This window comes from Aotus nancymaae, unplaced genomic scaffold (assembly GCF_030222135.1).
Source record: "Aotus nancymaae isolate 86718 unplaced genomic scaffold, 86718_ANA_hifiasm-v0.15.2.pri h1tg000041l, whole genome shotgun sequence".
NCBI classification, from domain to species: Eukaryota; Metazoa; Chordata; class Mammalia; order Primates; family Aotidae; genus Aotus; species Aotus nancymaae.
The window spans coordinates 5,591,983-5,614,613 of NW_026988455.1; the positions used below are offsets into that span (position 1 = coordinate 5,591,983).

General features: G+C 32.0%; 1 protein-coding gene across 4 annotated transcripts in view; it reads right to left on the reverse strand.

Annotated features, from left to right (window-relative positions):
- VPS13C (vacuolar protein sorting 13 homolog C) overlaps positions 1 to 22,631 on the reverse strand; it is a 205,784-nt gene that overhangs the window by 9,201 nt on the left and 173,952 nt on the right. For 2 of the 4 annotated variants that reach the window (XM_064361368.1, XM_064361367.1), the window contains 15 exons: positions 21,499 to 21,640; positions 19,976 to 20,116; positions 19,117 to 19,198; positions 18,934 to 19,003; positions 18,224 to 18,335; positions 17,994 to 18,107; positions 15,705 to 15,844; positions 14,088 to 14,169; positions 12,373 to 12,486; positions 11,533 to 11,608; positions 9,944 to 10,107; positions 8,682 to 8,727; positions 6,228 to 6,351; positions 5,656 to 5,770; positions 229 to 317 (listed from right to left, as the gene is read on the reverse strand). In XM_064361368.1, coding sequence (XP_064217438.1) covers positions 229 to 317; positions 5,656 to 5,770; positions 6,228 to 6,351; positions 8,682 to 8,727; positions 9,944 to 10,107; positions 11,533 to 11,608; positions 12,373 to 12,486; positions 14,088 to 14,169; positions 15,705 to 15,844; positions 17,994 to 18,107; positions 18,224 to 18,335; positions 18,934 to 19,003; positions 19,117 to 19,198; positions 19,976 to 20,116; positions 21,499 to 21,640 — 1,611 coding nt within the window. Of the gene's footprint in view, positions 1 to 228; positions 4,947 to 5,655; positions 5,771 to 6,227; positions 6,352 to 8,681; positions 8,728 to 9,943; positions 10,108 to 11,532; positions 11,609 to 12,372; positions 12,487 to 14,087; positions 14,170 to 15,704; positions 15,845 to 17,993; positions 18,108 to 18,223; positions 18,336 to 18,933; positions 19,004 to 19,116; positions 19,199 to 19,975; positions 20,117 to 21,498; positions 21,641 to 22,631 lie in introns of those variants that run through there. The other 2 variants (XM_064361370.1, XM_064361369.1) reach the window with 1 other exon arrangement.

Sequence of the window (22,631 nt, forward strand, 5' to 3'; positions counted from 1 at the left end):
AAAGATATCTCAGTTTTAGCATCTTTAAAATGAGAAGGTTGGAACGGAAAATCTCAGAGGAAATATTTAGATCTGTATTGTTGTGATTCTATGAAAATGAACATTTTGCCATTCACTTTGGAGAATTTTAAGTAAATTCTCCAAATCCTCTGCCAGTTTAGCCTTCAAAATTCTTGTGACCTATGCAACTAAGTAGTATTTGAAAAAAATGTCACTTCAAGTCAATACCTATTTGTAACCATAAAGATTGTCTTCTTGCTTCCAGGAACAGCACAGTGGTATCGGTAAATCTCTCCTTCCAACTTTTTGATATGATTCTGAAAAGGAAACCAGGCTCTAGATTTGAGAAGTATATGCTGTAAGTAGTATTTACAATACTGCATATTAGCTAATTATAATAGTGTTAGGAAAACATTTATTAGAAATAACAGCACAATTCTACATATTGATACATGAAGCTAGAAAAATATTCACAGCATGTTTGTAAGTTAACTTCCACTGTTGCCTTAAGAGAAAAATATGTATTAAATGCTTACCAAGTGATCTTCTGGTAAAATACATTTTGTTCTGTAGTAACTTAGAAATATTAAAATATCTGCCAGCAATCATCACGTTTTAATTAAGAAACATATAAACATATGCTAATATAAAATAACTACATTAACATTACAGGGGCTCTGAAATAGAAGTCCATGGTAGGACTTTGGGTGTGTCTCTGAAGCACCAAACATAAAATAGAAAATTTTTTGAAAATGTGGTTCTACATTTTCTAATTCATGTGGTTCTACATTTCTAATTCAACTTTTTTCAGAGCACGGTTCATATTTTTTGTCAGTTTTTTTTTTCAATCACAGAAGGGAGTCTGTGATCTCTTTCAAAGATTAAGAACCACTGCTTTAAATAGAGGTATGAATATATAATTAATTATACACATAATAAAATTCCAAGATAATTAATGTTTAATGCTTTGAATATTTGATCTTATAGATTAAACATGCATTGAGAAGTATATTTATGTATCAAATTATATTTCTTATAGTAAAGAAAATATGACAATATTAGGATGAACAAAGAATTTCTAAGATTTCAAAATAGCTGGCACAATTTATTTCTAGAGACAAATGTAAGCATAAAGTAATTCAAATATAAGTAGTAGCACATTAAAACACATTTATTTTCCTTTTCAGCTATCTCAAAAGTATTGTGACTTGAATTAGTCAAATATTAAAAACAAGAGTTTTTTAAATAATGGATGCTAATGAAATATTACTGACATTATATATAATACACGGTTGAAAATAGATAATATATATGAAAATACAGAACATAAATATACTGAATAAATAAGACCTTGACACTCTATGACCAAGAATATAACACCAATATTGTTAAAAGGACAACACAACCAATATAACCACAAGCAGAGAAATCACACTTGATATTATTTCAGTGCTTAAGTATACATTTTTTTAAAGTTGCTTGGTACCTAGTCATTCCTTGACAATTGCAAAAAGCCATGAATAAGGAAGAGGGATCCAAAAAGAACTGGGATCTCATCTTCAGAATGAGTCTCAGAGAAGAGTGCAGTTTCATAGTAATAGTCACTTGTTTCACAATTCACTTGTGCAAATTAGCTAAAATCTTTTAATATTTATGCCTTAATTTCTTCAACAAGAAAATGGGAAATAAATTTAATAATTTAATGCATTTATCTTCAGCTTGAAATTTAAATGTTAAAATATTTATATTTGAAATGCAAGCACAAGAAATACTACCCACTTTCTATCTTGTATGCATTAGTTATCAGGCGATTGCGCTTCAAACCATTGAGAGCTTTTACAATATAATTTATCACCATAATACACTTTAGAAAACCTTGTTTTCAGCACTACTAAAAACCCATTACACTCTGAGATTCAGATTAAGATATTCAGTCACTAATGGCAGCAGAAGACCAAAGTAGTTGATAAAATATTCATGTATCCTTCCCAAAAATGCAACTTGAGGAATTTAACAATACTTTGCAAAAGCCCTTTACCCCGTAATTCAATTTTTTCAAATAAATTCTAAGGAAATATGAAAAAGCAAACAAGATACAAAAAAGCAAAATGTATAAAGATGCTTATTACAGCATTATTACTGTTAGTAAAGTAATAAACAAATTTAATGTCATGAATTAAGAGAGTTAAAAGCACAATGTAATGTTACCTAAACAGATGGTAACACAAGAATTAAAAATGTTAATGAAGCATTTCTAAGGACATGGAAAAATATAACTAAAATGAAAAAGCAAGGAATGTTGCTTTAAATGTTGTATGATCATAATAAGTATATGAACGAAAATGAGTATTAAATGACTATATATACATACAATATATATATAGTCATATATATAAGAATTAAAAATGTTAATGAAGCATTTCTAAGAACATGGAAAAATATAACGAAAATGAAAAAGGAATGTTGCTTTAAATGTTGCATGATTATAGTAAGTATGTGAACGAAAATGAGTATTAAATGACTATATATGCATACAAATAATGTATATGTAGTCATATATATAAGAATTTAAAATGTTAATGAATCACTTCTAAGAACATGGAAAAATATAACGAAAATGAAAAAGCAAGGAATGTTGCTTTAAATGTTGTATGATCATAATAAGTATGTGAACGAAAATGAGTATTAAATGATTATATATACATAATGTATGTATATATATTTATGTGTATATATGTGTTTATGTGTATATATATGTATGTACACATATAAATATGAAGACTAGAGGATAAGTAGAATAGAACATCTCAGGAAAACATAATATATGATTTAGTAACTCTCAAAGATGAGTATTAAAGAATACAGAGCATTACTCAGGAGAAAAAAGAAAATAAGGATCAAAAGATCCCCAAATAAACTATTTAGAACTTGCCCATATTACAAAGGGCTAAAAGGATATAATTTTATACTCTAATACTCTTTAATATTTCCATGTTTTGTTATACTTTGTCCCTTAAGGATAGAAGGCTTCTTTTGTATATCCAGTGCAGTCAAAATAATCAATAACCAATAAATATTTTTACCCAACTAACTGATGACAGCAAGACAGGCAAAGATGAAATAGCCTAAATATCTCCATTTTCCATGACCACACTTGACATCTATGGCAAAAACTATCAAGTTCTCTCATTAGTGTATATCATTCTATTTCTTCCAGTAATTATAATAATGCATCAAAGCTTCAAAAGCTGTCTGATATCTTAAAACTAATAAATCAGACAAAATGATTATATGTTTAAATAAAATAATTAAAAGTTTCTTGAAGTTTTGTCCTTTTTGACATAGAGTTATAAAAAGATATCACAAGGAAAAGATTAACATAAAAAGCTAAACAAAAATTCAACATTTAAGAAAAAATATTGTTACAGAAGTTCTCAAAAGTAAGTCTCATTAAAATAGCAATATATCCAGTAAAATTAAAAATTGTTACTTTTATTTTAGAATCTCAGGAGGGAAACTACTAGAAATGATTTAAGATAGCATCTTGAAGTAGTTATTTGTGCTTGACTCTCCTAGAATACTGAATGCGGTGACATATTTGCCGTCGCTCAAGTTTCTAGGCACAAGAAAGGTTTGTCAGCTACCATTAACATCTACATGTTTTGTTATACTTGATTCTTTAAGGACAGAAGTCATTTCCTTTGTATATTCAGCACAGACTGGTTTTTGAATGTCAGTCTATCTTCTTTAAAGTGCTTATTTTAAACATAAACTTCAACTTATTATTTTGATAACTGCAATCCTTAAAATACATAATCCAACTGAACAGTTATATGTTAATAGTTTCATTCTCTTCAAATACACAACATATTAAATCTATGTTTATACTTTGGCTTCATTTTTGAGGAGAAGCATAAAAGTTGCTAGATAAGACATTGTTAAATTAAACATTTTCATCATTTATTACAAAAAAAGAAATTGAAACATATGTTGAGCACTAAGAGGGTACTAATTTCAAAAATAATGATTTATAATTATTTTTCTCTCATTAAGATAAATCTCTAAGGATTTAAATGCAAAAGGTTGGTTTTTAAAAATAAAGACCTCTATATATTCAAGGGCCACACAGCAATTTGACTAATTACATGTTCAACTTCTATCTACATTAATTAAAACTAGTAATTATGAAATAAGCATAACCAACAAGGAGATTCAATTTTTGAAAAGCAGAAATGCTAAAGGCTGAAAATGTATATAACACAATTATAAAATGACTATCATTTATTAGCAACAGTACCAAGGGGTTAAATAGGAAACAGAAGGATGAGAAAACACATCCTCAAAATTCATGTGCCAACTATTATTTGAGGTCTAAGGGCAGGATCAGAGCAACTGACACTTCAATTATTAAAGCAGATGCTCCAGTAAATAGTCTTGTAACTTCAGTAAATTTAGAGTCATTTGTGAAACAGAAACCTATGTAATTGCATCATCAGGACTCACAAACATAAAGAACACATTCACTAAATTGGACATAAAATAGTCCTGTTTTTCAATTTTACCGGAAATGCACATGAACACCATACAAAAAGATAAAATTTTTGAAATGATAGTAACAATATCTGCTTCTGAGCTCAATAAAGTCTATTAAAGTCAATTAAAGTCAATCTATTAAACAGAGAAAAGAGTTGATTCTCTGCATCCTTTAATATTTTGTGCTAATCTCTTATTTCTGGACAGTATTACCAGGAATACCACAAGTTTTTATTTGTAGTCAAGTCACTACTATGAAAGTTCAGATGGAGGTGAGAGTTTTAAAGAAAATTTCATTAAAATTGACAATGGAATTCACACACAGTCAATTAATACCACAGTTTGTTTTGATTTTTAAGGATGAAATCAAGTAGTAGTTTAGGAAACATTTATTCCTGTATTTCCAGTTCTTGCTGTGTAGGCAGAAAAACAAAGAAAATAAAGTTAGAAGCATGCAGAAATATAGATAAAATGTAAACATATACAATAAAAACCAAAGAAAGAACAATTAAGAGGGATTTTATTTTAAAGTCAAGGTTGAAAAATATTACTAAATCTCTTTCGGGGGAAAGGCTGTCATGGGAGAACAGAAATTTATATATATATATATATATAATCAAAACATAGTAAAGTTAAAACTAAGCGCCTAAAAGCTCTTAAATTTTCTTTAAGATTTAGCAAGATCATAATTATACATAATACTTTATTCCCCACCCCATTCTATTTACTGGAATAAATCTAGATTGATGAAGTAGTTCAAAAAAATTGATTTGTTTGGGAGAAATGGAAGCAATGAAGTTCCAGTAATCAGGTACAAAGCAGGAAACCAAAATTAACAATGTTAACTAAATAAGTTATCACAGAAATAGTGATATAACCTATAACTTAACATTATCGCTTCTGAAAAAAAAAAAGCTTTACTCCTGTGTAGAAAAAAAAATCTATATTTTCAATTAAACACATGCTCAAATGAAAAACAAATAATCAAATTCTATTCTACAAACTATGTAGAATACTTAAAGAAGTTCATGAATCAGGAACTTTAAGAACCACCCATGAAATCCTGGACCTAGAAATCATTAAAATTCCATGTCACTCATGACCATGAAGAACAGAATTTACCTCAAGTAAATCAGACCCCTCAGATTCCTGTCTGTCATATGGACGAATGATACCATCTTCATGGATCAGGCGAGGGGGACGAAGACTAGATACTTCCTCAGTTGATTCTGCTGCCCTGAATAAGGCATCAAGAAAATACGTGACAGTCTTTCAAAGTAATGTGTGTGTTCATTAAATACATAAATATTTCACAAAAAATCAGTAATTTTAAATAATTTTCCCCAAATAATGCAAAAAATATTAAAATGACTCCAAGTCCCCCAAGCTTTTCTAAAATAAAAAGAAATATCAAAATAATAAAACCAGGGCCTAGCTCATCTACTCTCTGTATCCTTGGTGTCTAGCACAGTGCTTGGCACATGGTAGGTAATAAACATTTGTTGAATAAAAGAGAAATTCAGAAAATATGTCTTTTCTTATTCCTTTCTGGTGGCGCTGTATGTTTTAAAGCCATCACAGCTTTCAATTAGGCTTTAAGATCCTTAAGAGCAGGCAAATTATCTAATGTATTTATGTGTTTCTTGTAATAATTAGCACACAGAGACAAACCTGCACATAGCACACTCAATTACCTCTGAATGCCTTGGAAGGTACTACTGGCCATATCTATGATTCCACCAGTTGGACGAGCCACAGCACCCACAAGCCCTTTTCCAATTCCTTTAAAGAATCCAGCAGCTCCTTCCTTTTTGGCACCTTCAGAAATTCAATGTCCAATGACAATAAATGAAAAAAGATATTTTAAAATGAGCAAGTTTGAATTCAATCGAAACTGGGACCAGACACTGAACTGTTTTAACCAGGAAGTTACAAAAATTTGGCTTTCTAAAGAAGTTAAATTTAATCCTAATGTGATAAAATGGTGATTCTCAAAGTGTGTTAGAAACACACATTCTTAGGCCCCACCCTAGACCTACTGAATCAGAATCTCTGGGGGCATTAATAAGCACTCCAGGTGGTGTTGATACATGCTCAAGTTTGAGAACTACTGATCTAGGAGTCACATCAGTACCTGTAACTTGCAGGTGTAAGAAGGGACCAAAACACATTCTCTTTTTTAATGCTGACCATCAGATTTTTCAAGGAGCATACTTTTAAAAAATATGTAACAACTTTATTGAAATATGTAGTTCATATACCATAAAATTTGCCATTTTGTACAAAATGTACAAACTAAATTTTAGGATAAAGTGGCCTTCAGTATATTCAGACTTGCACAACTATCACCACAGTCCATTTTAGAAAATGCTAAACATTTTAAAAAGAAACCTCCTATCCGTTACAGTCATTCCCCATTTCCCCCAACCTCTCCCCCACAAATCCTACCCAGTGTACCTCCATTTCTCCCTGCCCCTCCCCAACTCCAGACTAGGTAACCACCTAGAGATACTTTCTATCCCTATGGATTTGCCTATTCTGGACATTTCAGACAAATGGAATTATGTAATATGTGGTATACTGCAACTGTTTATTTCCACTTAGCATCACATTTTCAAGGTTCATCCATTTTGTAACATGTACCAGTAACTGATTCCTTTTTATGGCTGAATACTATTGTAATGTATAGAAATATCACCTTTTGTCTATTCATGCATCAGGTGATGGACATTCGGGTTGTTTCCATCTTTCAGTTATCTCGAATAACGGTGCTATGAACATTTGTGCATAGTTTTTGTTTGAATGCCTGCTTTCAATTCTTCTGGGTGTAAACCTAGGAGTAGAATTGCTGGGACACATGGTGACTCTGTGTTTAACTTTTTGAAGCACTAACAGACTATTTTCCTCCAAAACAACTGCATTATTTTATAGTCGCACTACTGGTATATGAGGGTTCCAACTTCTCCACATCCTCCTGACACTTGATACTAGCTAGCCATCCCAGTAGGTATGAAACGGCATCTCATCATAGTTTTTACTTGCATTTCCCTACTGACTAATAATGTTTAGCATCCTTTTATGTGCTTATTGGCCATGTGTATATATTCTTTGGAGAAATGTCTATTCATATCTTTTGCTTATTTAAAATTGTGTTATTCATCTTTTTATTGATTTATAATAGTTCCTTATATGTTCTAGATATGTCTTTTATCACATATATGATTTGCAAAAATTTTCTTCCATTCTGTGGACTGTCTTCTCCTTCATGGTTGTCCTTTGAAGCACAAAAATTTTAAATTTCGATGTAGTCCCATTTATGTATCTTAAAGCAAGGTTTTGCTTAATCCAAAGTCATGAAGATTTACTCCTTTATTTTCTTCTGAGTTTAATAGTTTTGCTCTTACATTTAGGTATTTAAAATTTAGGTATTTAATCTATTGTGAACTCATTTTTACATATAGTACAGGTAGGGGTCCAATTTCATTCTTTTGCTCGTGGATATGAAGTTGTCCCAGCAAATCTGTTGAAGACGGTTCTTTCCTATTGAATTATCTTGACATTCTTGTCAAAGATCATCATCAGTAAGGATCTATTTCTGAATTTTCAATTGTATCCCACTGTTTTACATATCTATACTTTTGCCAGTACTACACTGTCTTAGTTACTGCAGCTTTACAGTAAGTTTTGGATTTCAGAAGTAGAAGTCCTCCAACTTTGTTCTTCTTTCTCAAGACTGTTTTGGCTATTTTAGATCCCTGGAATCGCCATATAAATTTTGGACTTGGCTTGTCAATTTCTGCAAAGAAACCAACTGGGATTTTGATAGGGATTGCACTGAAGAAGCAATGTGCTTTTTTAATGTGATAAAAACAACAGCAGCAAAATTGAGTCAATTGCTCCTGAGGGCCCAAACAAATCTAGTTTACCTCTGGCCCTGCTAAAAATAACATTCAAAGTCTGAAGCATAATCTCCTACTTAACCTCTCTACTTTCTGAGGAAAATATATTCATTGAGCAACTTACAGCTATGAATATAAAATTCAGTCAGTAATTTTCTCAATCAAGTATTTAGCATCAATAACATATATTACGTTTACCACGCATTAAGTCTTCAGATTTTGTAAAGGAAGGCAATATTTTCAACATACCTTCCACAGGTTTTGTTATTATTCCAGTCACTCCACCAACAACTCCCTGAAAGAGAAATCAAACACATAGTCTAGACTGAATGGAAGGCATTTAATTTTAAACCAACCACTAGAGGGCTCTATAGACATACTGGAAATAACAACAACAAAAAATTGAAGACTTAATAATGTGAACAACATACACATATAAGTTAGCACTATGATTTTTCAAATATTATATCACAGCAAATTTTAATGAAAGCACCTAGTAGGAGTAAAATGTTATAAAAGAAACAGGAGTAAAGCAGGTAAAAGGATTTTAAATCTGGTTATGATACCAGTCAGGTATGTAACCATGGGCAGTTGAGGAAATCTGTAAGTCTCAGTTTCCATATCAGCAAAATGCGTGAGTCGAGCCAAGTAATATTTATGATCTAATTATAGATTTTAATGAGATTACTTTGTAACTTAGTGGAAGTGCAGAAAACTGAAAATAAAGGGACCTCCCAAGGATACCTGATAACCTGGCAAATAAAGTGCCTTAGTGACTATGATATCCAACATTACAAATTACTATCACAAACACAGCAGTCAGTTTCCTAAAATTATTTCCAAAATTAAAACATGAATATACTAATACATTCTTAATCACTGTGAAGTAATAGTAGTAAAACTACCTGTATATTCTGAAAACACACAGAAAGAGAACTGATGGATACACACTTAAACTGGAAACCGATGAGGGATGATTAGTCTACCCTTACTTTTAATGTCTTATTTACTTATTAAAAGAATAACTTGTAAGTTCTTACAATTATTTTAAGAAGAACATTCATATATCACCTATATAATTAACAGTATTTATATATTACCTATATAATTAAAAAGTCTTAAAAAGTAATGAAAGGCAGTTCCTGGTTTACCAACAATTAACTTTCATACATCCCTTCTAAAGAAACAGTCAATTGCTGATAACCTGCAGAGTTCCTTCTTCCTCTAGTTTCCACTGGTACCACGTATCTCTACTTCTCACTTCCTCACCTTCTCACCAGTTCTAACCAGTCATCACTACAGTTTTACAAAATCTGGCAATTCAGGGGATAGATCTGGTGATGACAATGAGGGAGGGGAGCAAAAGGAAACTGGGAAGTCCATACTTTATCATTATTTCTATTCTAACAGGCCTAGACTCATAAGGAAGAGTCTAAGTTTCATACAACCAGCTAGAATACACATATTTTTTTTAAGTTGCAGATTTCTTAAAGATTCAACAGAGAACTTACTCGTAAAAAGCCCTTTCCTCCTCTGGCCAGGCTGTCTCCAAAATCTTTGGGCTGACGACTCAATTCTTCTCTTCTTTTTTGCTGATATTCCTTGTCCATTGTAATTGCTGCCAAACCTTTCCCAACAGAACCAGTGATTCGAGATACAACTCCTGCTGCACCACCTATCAAAGACAAGGAATTAATATCTAGAATATACAAGGAACTCAAACAACTTAACAACAAGAAAACAATCTGATTTAAAAATTGGCAAACAATCTGAATATTTCTCAAAAGGAGACATACAAATGGCCAGCAAATATATGAAAAAATGTTCAAGATCAATAGTCATCAGGAAAGTGCACATCAAAACCACAGTGAGATAGTATCTCACCCCAGTTAGAATGGCTACTACAGAAAAGACAAAAAATCACAAATGCTGTCAAGGAAGTGGAGGAAAGGGAATGCTTACACACTGAGAGTGGGAATATAACTTAATACAGCTATTATGGAAAATACTATGGAGGCTCCTCAAAAAACTAAAACGAGAATTACCGTATGATTCAGCAATCCAACTGTTTGGTATATATCCAAAAGAAAGGAAATCAGTTTATCAAAGAGATGTCTGCACTCCCATGTTTACTGCATCACTAGTCACAATAGCTAAGATACAGAATCAATCTAAGTGTCCACCAATGGAAGAATGGACAAAGAAAAGGTGATATATATATACACACACAATGGAATACTACTCAGACATTTTTTAAAAAATTAAATGTTGTCATTCATAGCAACATGGATGAGCCTGGAGGACATTATGTTAAGTGAAATAAAGTCTGGCACAAAAAGACAAATACTGCATGTTCTCATTCACAGCTGAAAGCTAAAGAAGTTGAATTCATAGAATTGGAGAACAGAACTGTGGTTATTAAATGCTGAGATGGGTAGGGGGAGAAGAAGATAGGGAGAGATTGGTTAATGGATACAACATTACAACCAGATAGGAGAATAAGTTCAAGTGTGCCATAGCACTGTAGAGTGACTATAATAAACAACTTATTGTATGCTTTCAAATAGCTAGAAGAGAGGGTTTTGAATGTTCCCAACACAAAGAAATAATAAATGTTTGAGGTAATAAATATACTAATTACCTGATTTGATCACTACACATTGTATACAGGTATCAAAATGTCACTCTATACCCCATAAATATATACAATCATTAAGGTCAATTAAAATTAAAATTTAAAAATTTTTTAAGGCTCAGAGAAGTTACATTGTTTATATAAACAGCATTATCACAATAAATAGCAAACAATTGCTTTAAACTAATAAGAGCATAAAATGCTGTGCCATATAAGAAATGTAGAAATTAACTTTTCCCATCTAACAAGAAAAGAAACAAAATTATTTAAAATATACAAAGACATATTAAAAAACCAACAGGCCACTGTTAACTTATTTTCCATTTAAAAACAAGGAAATACATCTTTTAAAAGGGATTACTAAGAAAGTGATCCCTTTTTTTATTAAATGAAAGCATTTGTTTTTCATATTTCACAACAATATAACAAACAATATATACATAAACACAAATATGTGATACATACCTACTGTGTGTCCAAAGAGACTTCTCACTCCAATAACTAACCCCTCTGCAAATTCTTCAGGGCCTTGAACAGCACCCTGGCCAAAAACGAAAACCTTATTATTTAAAATTTAAATAAGTTTAAGACTTTTAATCTAATAGTTCAGGGTTTGCATGAAGAATTTTTGTCTGTAAAAATCCACAAACATTGTGATGAATCAATTTGCACCTTCTACCCCAAGTATGGATAGAGTATCTATTGTGTTTGAAGACACTTCCAACTTACACAATCTTAGTAAATCCTTTAAGTCAAAAATTGGATAGGTATAAATCACTAGCTTCAATTACAATTTGAAGTTGGCCTCCCAGAACTAAGTTTCATCAGGTTGCTAAAACAAGCTGCAATAAGAGTAAGAGTCCACAAATTTTTTGCTGTCTTGTTCTCCCATTTATTTTCTCTGCTTTATTCTTCTAAAACCCTCATACACTGGGCTGGTAGGCCCTTTAAATGGAGGGGAATAGGTTAGATAAAAGCTTGAAATGAAACAAACTTTGCTTTCAGTGCCCTCTTAGTCCTTTCCACGTGGTGGTACAGACTTGAAAATCCTAATCTACTCAGCGCTCTAAATATTCTTACAACTACATTAAATCCTGGCAAATGTGGGCAGTGTTCATTAAATTCTAAGCAATCACCCAATGTTATCTTATGTACCTTAAATAAAAATATAAAATTGATATACTTTTGTGATTTGAACATTATTCAATTCCCAGATACAATTACAATGCAAATTACTATTTGTCATTAAAAAATAGAACATTCATTTTTCTATATCTATCCTTAAAATAAGTAAGAAGTCAATACCTGGAAGGGTTCATAGAATAAAGCTTCAACTCCTTCAGACAGACCTCTAATTAATCCAAATGGGTTTCCAAGTACATCTAACCCCAATACAAGGACATACATCTGTTTCAAGAACTAAAAAAGAAATTAAATTAAGTCCTCACAACTGCTGTAAGACAGATCATAATGAAGTAGAAAAAAAGAGATTTACTGATTAAGTTTGTGTTAAAAGAAAGCTATACGGAATAACCGCCACCACATCCACTAACTGATCTTCGACTATGTGCCAGGCACAATGCTAATACTTTACACGGACCTTTTAAATTAGACAGAACTAGGTTTAAGGCACAGGTTGACATGCAGCGGTTATGTGACCTTGTACAAGTCATTTAGTATCTAATGGCCTGTCTTCTAATCTATTAAATGGAAGGTAAGATTGGGTGTGGTAGCTTATGCCTGTAATTCCAACACTTTGGGAGGCTGAGATGAGAGGATCACTTGAGGCCAGCAGTTCATGACCAGCCTGGGCAACATAGTGAGTCCCCATCTCTATAAAAAATGAAAATTAAATTTTTTTTTAAAAGGGAAGTTACACTGTCCTTGCATGGGTGAGTATGCATATTAAATGAATACATAATTTAGTAATTGTTAGTTGCTTTTACTACTACTTTACCATCACTATTATTAATAAATTAGATGGAAAATAATAACAAAAACAAAAAATAAGGGAAACTGTATCCTCATTTTAACATGTAACAGCCATAATGTCTGTATATGTCACAGGAGTAGGAATATTCTGGCAGTAGAAGGAAGGATGTCACCCTGCAGTTCCATGGTATAGCAGTTTTACCCAAGTGACCTGCAACAACTACTGTCTCTACGCATACATACTTGAACCACAGGGTAACTGAGGCACAAGGAGGAAATGGGCTTCAAATTCTCTTTGAGATTCACTAGATTATGTTTAGGAATTATAATCACTAAAGAAATCAAGTGTAATGACTACAAATTCACTATTCTTTCCCAAAGTGGTAAAAGTACAATTGCAAAGGAAAAAAAGGAACAGGAGGAAAATTTTCAAAAGGTGTATAAAGAGGGGTAGAACTAAAGAAATGGAAATTAATGCCCATCAATGACAGACTAGATAAAGGAAATGTGGCATATACACTATGGAATACTTTGAAGCCATAAAAAAGGATGAGCTCATGTCCTTTGCAGGGGCATGGATGAAGCTGGAAACGATCATTCTCAGCAAACTAACACAAGAACAGAAAACCAAACACTGCATGTTCTCACTCATAAGTGGGTGTTGAACAATGAGAACACATGGACACAGGGAGGGGAACATCACACACCGGAGCTTGTCAGAAGTTGGGTGGCTAGGGGAGGGACAGCATTAGGAGAAATACCTAATGTAGATGATGGGGTGATAGATGCAGCAAACCACCATGGTACATGTATACCTATGTAACAAACCTGGACATTTGACACATGTGCCCCAGAACTTAAAGTATAATAAGAAAAAAAAAAAAGGTAACAAGAGCAAAACTCCGTCTCCAAAATAAATAAATAAAGAAAGAAAATAAAGAAATTAATCATTGAAGAAAACCACTAAATAAGGATATTTCAAAGTGAGGTAAATTAGATAAACATTACTGCACACCATACAGTCACATGCAAATGTTTTGCTATTTTATAAAGTATATTCCTTATGAAATACTATGATAGGGTATTACCTGTTCACTGTAATGCCTAACAACACTCCATATAAGCTGATCTCTCTTGTAAAATTGATATCGAATTTCATAATAAGCAAGTCTGGGAGGAGAAAAAGGAAAGATTCAAAGATATCAAGATATATAATTAAAAAAAAATGGGACTTAAAATTTGAATGACAGCTAATTCTAATCATAGCCAATTCTTTCACAATTGACTTTGTATATGTACCATACACAATTTGTCATTATCCTAATAATGGTTACTAAATTATTATAAAAACAGTGCATAAGTTTTTCATATATGGATAAAGAGTGAAGAAGTTTTTTAAAAGTCAACAACCATCCCACCACAAAGGTTTATTTTCTTATTTCCCACTTTAAATTCTTTTTCTATGCAATGGTAAAATGTTTAAAACGTTTTGTATGCCCTGTTTACACTCAACATTGTGGAAAAGTATTTCTCTATGTTATTTAAAACGCTACATAACCATTTTTAAGGGATGCATAGTATGCCACCATGTGGCAGTGTCGTAATAAACAATTCTACTGTCAGACATTTCCAATTTTTGGTAAAATAATTAATGATGCCATGTGTGTGTTGAATATAACTCTTTAACTGAACTTCAAGATTAGATTACTTTTTGGAAAAAAATTCCAAAAAGAGAATTACTGAGTGAAAGGCAACAAAACACTTATGGCTCCTAACAAATGTAGTTTTCCACTTACACCAATAGTATATAAAAAGTGTCTATTTCTTAGACTTACCCCTGACTAGTATTAAATAGGATTTTAAAATAGAACCGTTTGTATTTTAAAATCTGTGATAATTTGCTTTAATATGCATGTATTCTTTGATAAATAATAACACCATCACCGTGTTTTCCCTTTTGCTAATTATCTCTTACTGTTCTCTGGCCACTATAACCATTAGAAACTAGGTTTTTGTTATCAATGTTTAATATTAAGATAACAGTCCTTTCTCTGTCATTGTATTTTCCCAGTCTTTTGTTTTTTTAATAGTTTTCATTGATTTTGTTGTAAAATATTTGATTTTTATGTGGTTAAATATACCTTGTATTTTTCATTGAAATGTTTTCCAGTGATTTTAAACTTAGAAAGACATCCTCTATTCAGAGATTTTACTTTTTTTGTCTTTTCAGTTTAGGTTTTATATTTTATCATTCATTTTCTCCAAAATTTAGTACTGTACATGTGAGGTGAAAATGATCTACAGGGAATTTTTTTTCACCCAGATAATTACTTGTTCCAATACCATTGTTGAGTTTAAATTCAATAACAATATTTAATTTATATGTATCTACCATTACATATTTCTAAATATAATTATGTTTTAAAATATGGTCAATTTATAATATATCACTAAAAAACTCAATTATTCTACATTCATGTATTATCTAGATATGAGTAATCAAAGAAAACAAGACTTTTCACCTTATCTTTATGAATACAATAAGCATTCCTAAAGAGTATAATCACAAATGGACCAAATTCTCCAAATGTAAGTAGTAAAGTTATCCTTTTCCTAAGCTAACAATGCACAAATGGAGAGAATTAACATCAAGAAACATGATCTTGGTACACCTGCCTCCCAATGTACTCTAACAGAAGTCTTACTTGAATATAAGGTCATCCACATCAGTTAGAGTAGCACCTATGCTTTTCAGCAGCAGGTTGACAGAATGAACTGCAAACATCTCCTGTTTTTCTTTGTCTGATTCTTCACCTCCAGAACCCAAGGACAAACTCAAATGCAACTAAAAGAAAAATAATTTTCAATAAATGAAAGCTAAAAGTGAAAAATTTACATATATAGGATCCAAGTAGTTACAGAAACAAACCAAAAAAATGTCTTTTGATTAGAGTCCTAGTGAAAGCCATTATTTGATACTATACATTAAAGCAGAACAACCCACTTATATTTGATTCTCTTTACTTTTTGATAAAATACAAATTAGTCTGATCCAAAAATAGAGTTCTAATTTTATGCAATGTATATAAATGCCATTGTATTCATATGAAGCAGACCAACAAACTTTTTAAAAATTGCGTAATCATTTTGGATTTTTTGTTTTTTGAGACAGAGTCTCATTCTGTTGCCAGGCTGGAGTGCAATGGCACGATCTCTGCTCACTGCAACCTCCACCTCCCAGGTTCAAGCAATTCTCCTGCCTCAGTATCCCAAGTAGCTGGGTCTGCAGGCGTGCGCCACCACACCCAGCTAATTTTTTGTATTTTTAGTAAAAACGGGGTTTCCCCACATTGGCCAGGATGGTCTCTATCTATTGACCTCGTGATCCACCCGCATCGGCCTGCCAAAGTACTGGGATTATAGGCATGAGCCACCACGCCTGGCCAATCATTTTAAGAAGAAAAACATGTCAACTGGCACATAAGTAATCTGACAGTCAAAATAATAGATAATAACGATAACATGACAAGGTAAGTTACCGAGCTGTCAAGTTTTTAAAAGTACAATAAGGTTTTCAGCTTCCACAGACCCTCCAACTTAGTATTTAAAAATGAGATTTTAGATTCTCATTTAGCTGCTACTTTGTGCTAAGCTATCATTAGTGCAATAGTGCAAGAAGAAACGGGCAAAAAGTAATTCAATATGTGAAATAAAGTAGATGAATTTCCTTTCTCATTTTGTCATTTCCTAGGCATATTAACTAACTAATATAGAGCTCAAGTAAAGTGAAATTGGGGCAAAGCCAGGAAAGCCTGTGGTTATTTTCTTTCATGTGACCTTCTGCCACATGAAGAGTCTGGGAGTGTTGGGATCCAAGAAAGGTAACCACGAGTAAACACTGATCCAGCCTTTCCCTAGGGAAAAGTCACTATGGGCTATGAAAATAATTGTTGTTCATAATTTTTGCCATTAGAATTCATGGCACAATTCGCATTGTGCCTGAGAACATGAATATGGAAATTATCAATCATTAATACTCCTCTAGCATATAAAATAAAGCCATTTTATACCTCCATAGCAACTTTGAGAATAAGCATTCAGTAAATATTTAAGGTATTGCTCAATCTCACAAATAACTGATTTTCACTTAAAAATAAAAAAGAAATGGTATATTACCTATCACATAAAACATTATCAATTTTAAACCTGACACTATCAATATGTCTGCTATCACCAAACTAATGTATCAATTTAAAATAATAATTCCATTTTAGAAATTTATTCATTTAGCTGAAGGACTGGTATATGCAATTGAAAGTAATGTGCTGTGAACAGGTTTTGAGAATATAAAGGATCATCAATATTTTAAAGAGTTTACTTAATTATAAATCTGGCCCATTACATTACACAAGTTTCGAGCACTATGGTTGATAGCATTCGTGAATTTACTAAGCAATCACCTTCTCCTACAAAAGCTAAAAAGAACAACAAAAGGGGAAAAGGAAATGGGTTCATAAAGTACAAAATCAGGCAAGTGAAAGGTATCCAATTTTCCACTCCCTTAGTTACAATCAAGTTTTGGAAGGAGGAAAAACACCACATCAACAGTATAGTACCTACTTCAGCGTTTTCACATTGTGGTTAGGGCACCCATTATAGCTCTCTGTTTAGACAGTGATAGTAGTTACAAAGTGCAACCAAAACATTAAATGTTGGCAAGCACTTCTACGCTCAATTAAGAAATGCTTTTGTCAGCTTCTTCCTTGAATAAGGGGGTTATTAATTCAAAACTAGAGAACATGCTTTGGTGGTTTCTCAGTGGGAATTTTGGTTGTACATATGTTACAGGGAATTGTCTTAATTATTTCGATTAATCAAACAAAATTCCCACCAAATACATGATGCAACAAATTAAAACCTACTTTCGTCCACAGACCCTTTAAAAAGTTCTACAACAATTTCACAAAATTCTCAAAATAATAATTACAACAAACCTTAACAGGAGAAATATGGAAATGTTCAAAGAAACTAAGAATTGATATATCAGTCATTGAAGTCTCCATCAATTCTGCATTTAGAGCATCAATATCTTGTTGGATTAACTTTGCCTGAAAAAATTAAAATCAAGAATTTCTATTTTAATTTTTTTCTCTATTACAATTAGTTCAAAAGCTCTAATTTAAATTTAAATTTTATAATTTTCCTAAGAAATAAAAATTTGTACCCGTCTTTTTTCAGCTTCAGGGTCTGCTGTTGGGGTAAACAGTGCAATAATAGCTCCTAGAAACCCCTGATCAATTTTTAAGGCCATTTCCTGAATGAGGACCATAAAGTACCTAAGGAAAATAAAATTCAAGATGGAAAAGGATTTCTATCAGATCTTTTAATTTTCAGTGTTAAAACTTTAATTTTAACGAAAAGCCACAATTGCATCTTTTCCTTCATCTCCTAAAAATTATGTTAATAAGATCAAAGCCTTCTTAGATTGAGACTTTTTCACTGGAGTGAAAGTTTCACTTAAAGTAATATTGCTGCATTACCACTTGGCACTTACAGTCCCAAATGTCACATTCATCGTGTCACAGATGAAACAAATACAACTAGATGATGTAGCATATATGATCCAATTTTTAAAGTTCACAGTAATTAAAGAACACAGCTCACAAATACATGTCATTTAGATTTCACTTACTATTTTATATTCTAATTGGAGTTATAAAAGGAAGAAGGTAGTTGAAGAAATTCTACACTTTAAAATATGTAAAGACTACTACTAAAATAAGTTGAAGCATATCACTTGACGAAAAGTGAATTAATAGGTTCAGTTGGAAAATACTTTTTACATGAAAGTCACTTTCAAAAACAGTAAAATTACTTTCAAAGTAGATTTTCATTTTAAATTCCTTTAGTGAAACAACAGGAATCTTTACTTACTTGAACTGTAAGACTTTACTGTACTCATTAAATCTTGTGATGACACTCACATCAATGAACGGCTTGGGCTCTAAGAGGAAGAAGTAACACAGACACACAAAATAGTTTATACTAGGTCAAACTACTGACTATTTAACTTTCATAAATAAGGTATATCTATGTCACAACTTTTTTTTTTTTTACCTGAATCTAAAGCAATAGATTTTGGAGGGGCAACAGGATGAAATACAACAGGGAACATTGCACCTGGTAACTGATTATCAACCTGAAAGTAAAGAAAACCAACTTAGCAAGATTCCAAATAATTCAAACTTCCAGTTTCAAAGATAATGTTATAGAAGAGGTCTCTAATTTCATCATAATTGTCTGCATGTTTATGTGGTGCAATTAGAAGTTTCATTTAAATCTGTAAAAGTGATATACCCCAGCAAGGACAAGGCTTTAAAGAAAGAACTATATAAACACCCTCATAACTGTATTAACAGTGTGGGGTATGTACATCATTAATGAAAATACTTGTATCTATGGATCCTGTGAGATTTCAACTCTCTATGGTTTAAATAAAATATAAGTAGAAACTGAATATGAAATTAGGGGATAAGGTAAAAAAGAAGAAAAAGAATTAAAGTAGCCTAAACCGTACTTAACAGCTAAAAAGAAGGAAAGGAGGGATGCTGAGAGGGAGCAAGTAAGCAAATTTATCTAAAAGGAGCCTTCAGCAAAGCTCTGCTCTCTGTCCTGAACCATAATAAAGGAAAATCTTATTTGGGGATCCCATGACAAATTCATAGGAATGTTTAAAAATAACAATCTCAATGCAAGAAAACTCTTTTGCAGGCTAACTGATTAAATTAGTATCAATAATCACAAAGTTTATAAGATGTTAATTAAATAAACACAATTATGGAAGAAGGGGAAAAAAGCATACAAACCAAAAGAAAAGATACCAATGACAATGTAAACTATAAAGTTGTAAAAAAGAAATTTTATTCTCAAGATTCCCAAAGTGATGATAAATACTTATTGAGAATGACAATATTACCTGAAGCCAGTACAACCTGGCCCTTAAACTTCTCTGGTGAGAAGACTGCTTAAATTCAATCTGAATTCCTGATAAAAAGTCTCGTTTAATAGGGCAACGAATAGGGAGGCGCATTTCCATTGGATCTTTATCAAAATTGACCTGGGAAAAAAGCACGTTTTTGTGATGAGCTGTTGTTAGCACAGTAACTGTTCCATTTTAAATATCTATTTACTGATCAGATTGAAAAAAACTTTATCTTTGTGTCTCACCAAAAGATCTATCTGAAGGTGATCTACAGTTGAGATCTTTGAAACAAAAGCACCACTTTTCTACCAAAGTTATTAGAAAATCAAGAAAACAATTATGAAACTTTTCAATTATAGAAACTTCAGTTTAAAAAACATGCTTTATAGAAAACTTTTTCAACTAACGAATAATTCTGGATTTTTTTTTTTTTTTTTTTTTTGAGACAGGGTTTTGCTGTCACACAGGCTGGAGTGCAGTGGCAAAATCACATCTCACTGCAGCCTCAACCTCCTGGCCTCAAGTGATCCTCCTGTCAGCCTCCAGAGCAACTGAGACTACAGCTGACACCATGTGCAGCTAATTTTAATTCTTATTATCTTTTTCTTTGTATAGACAAAGTCTCGCTATGTTGCCCAAGCAAGTCTCAAACTCCTGGCCTCAAGTGATCCTCTGGCCTCAGCCTCCTAAAATGCTGGGATTACAGGTGTGAGCCACTGCACCTGGCCCCAAGATAATTCTCAAACAAACTCTGTTTTGTAATCACTAATTGATAGCTTAGTCATTCCTGACACTAATAATATCGTTTTTTATCATTTAAGTATGGCCAACATTGATGGGGGTGGTAGAGAACCTAACAGTTTGACCAATGCAAACTGAACCATCAGACACCAATGACAAAGAGTAACCAAACTGCATGATTAAAGTAGAGCAAGCTGGAAACTGCAGTCAAGCTTCTGCAAACTTTCTGGAGCAAAGATGACTGTTAATTTTAACTGTGTAAGGAGCCAGGTAGAGTGCATCTTATTTGTGGATGTCTACTCAAGTCCAACAATTACTCATAATTAATGAATTTACTTGAGCAGGTTTTTGTAGGTTTATCCTCAATGAAATATGTAATTTTACACAGTCTTTATTTAGCAATATATGTTGGTGTCATTCAAAATATTTAAAAAAAATTTTAGTGAAGTAATCTGAACTTCTCCCTAATTTTTCTGAAAACAAGTTCCATGAGACTATCTGATTTGATAACAAATTATATAAAAATACAATAAAATTATTAAAACACAGGTTTAAATCTTGTTTCACAGTATATGATTAAATAACAATATGTTTTAGTTAAAAATATACTAATATGTATCATTAGTCATGCCAATCCTATTAAGAAATAAGACTTTATCTACTAACAAGGAAGTTCATTTCTGAACACATCTTTACTTGGGCATTACAATTTTACTTACTACCGCCACCAAGAAAATACACACAACAAAAATCAAAACAAAAGAATTTTGGTATACCTCAAAATTATTATCTAGCTTAATCCAACCATGGCCTCTTGATATTTGATGTTTCTGATAGGATTGTTCCAATAAGATTATCTGCTTTTGACTAAATGGCTTCCATTTCTGTTTTGGTTTCATCTCCCAAACAACACCAGAACTAAATAATTCACAAAGAAAATTAAATTAGCAACATGTATTTAGGTCTGTGGAACTTTATTCAACTCCAGATTATTGTAACTATTGTTTTCTATGAAAATTACATTGGTACAAGGAACTTCTTAAAGTAGCAAACTATACCTGTATTGCAAGCATACAAAAAGAAAAGAGGCAGGCAAGAAAATACTTTTTCTATCGCACGTTGACATCAATCCATTAAAGGACTGGCAAACTTTTCCTGCAGAGGGCCATGTATCAAGCAGTAAATATTTTAGGCTTTCTGGACTGAGACACAATCCAAGTTATTCGATAGGCAACTTAGATATAAAAGAGAGAAAAAACTCCCATAAATTTTTAATTGAAACTAAGAATATAAAATAAGTGAAAGCAATTCTTAAAAACAAGTCTATTAATGAAAAAAATAAACTTCTTTTGTGAAAGTAATATGTCACTCAATTAGTGCAATTATCAAAATCTATTGCAAATGTTCATCTATTAATGGTAATGTATAATGAGCATCTTTTAAAATGCCTCTTCACATAGATAGGTGTCGTCAAATACTCATATTGATCAATGAAAATTTATTATTTTACTTGAGCATATATATCACGTGGAAGGCATTTATAAAATTCTATTAAATTCTTCTCTTGATATTTGCCTTGTCGTATATCAATATGTTACAAGTCAATCACTTCCAATTCAAAGTTAGGTAGAAGCTCCTCAATTGCACAAATAAATTTTGAAATGTGGAAATGTCCTTACACCTGCATTGAAGTTAGAAAACATTTTGCTGGAACTGGAGTTGCAGGCCATAAAATATATCCTCTCCAAATACATGTGGAAGTGGAGATTTTGCTTCATGTTTTTTTGGACAGCACAGAAAGTACATGGAACATCTTGATATTACTTGAGATTCAAACATTAGCTGTCTTCAAAATGACTACACTGTAGTATAAATTTTTCACATAAGCACTGTTTGTCTTCTAATTTTA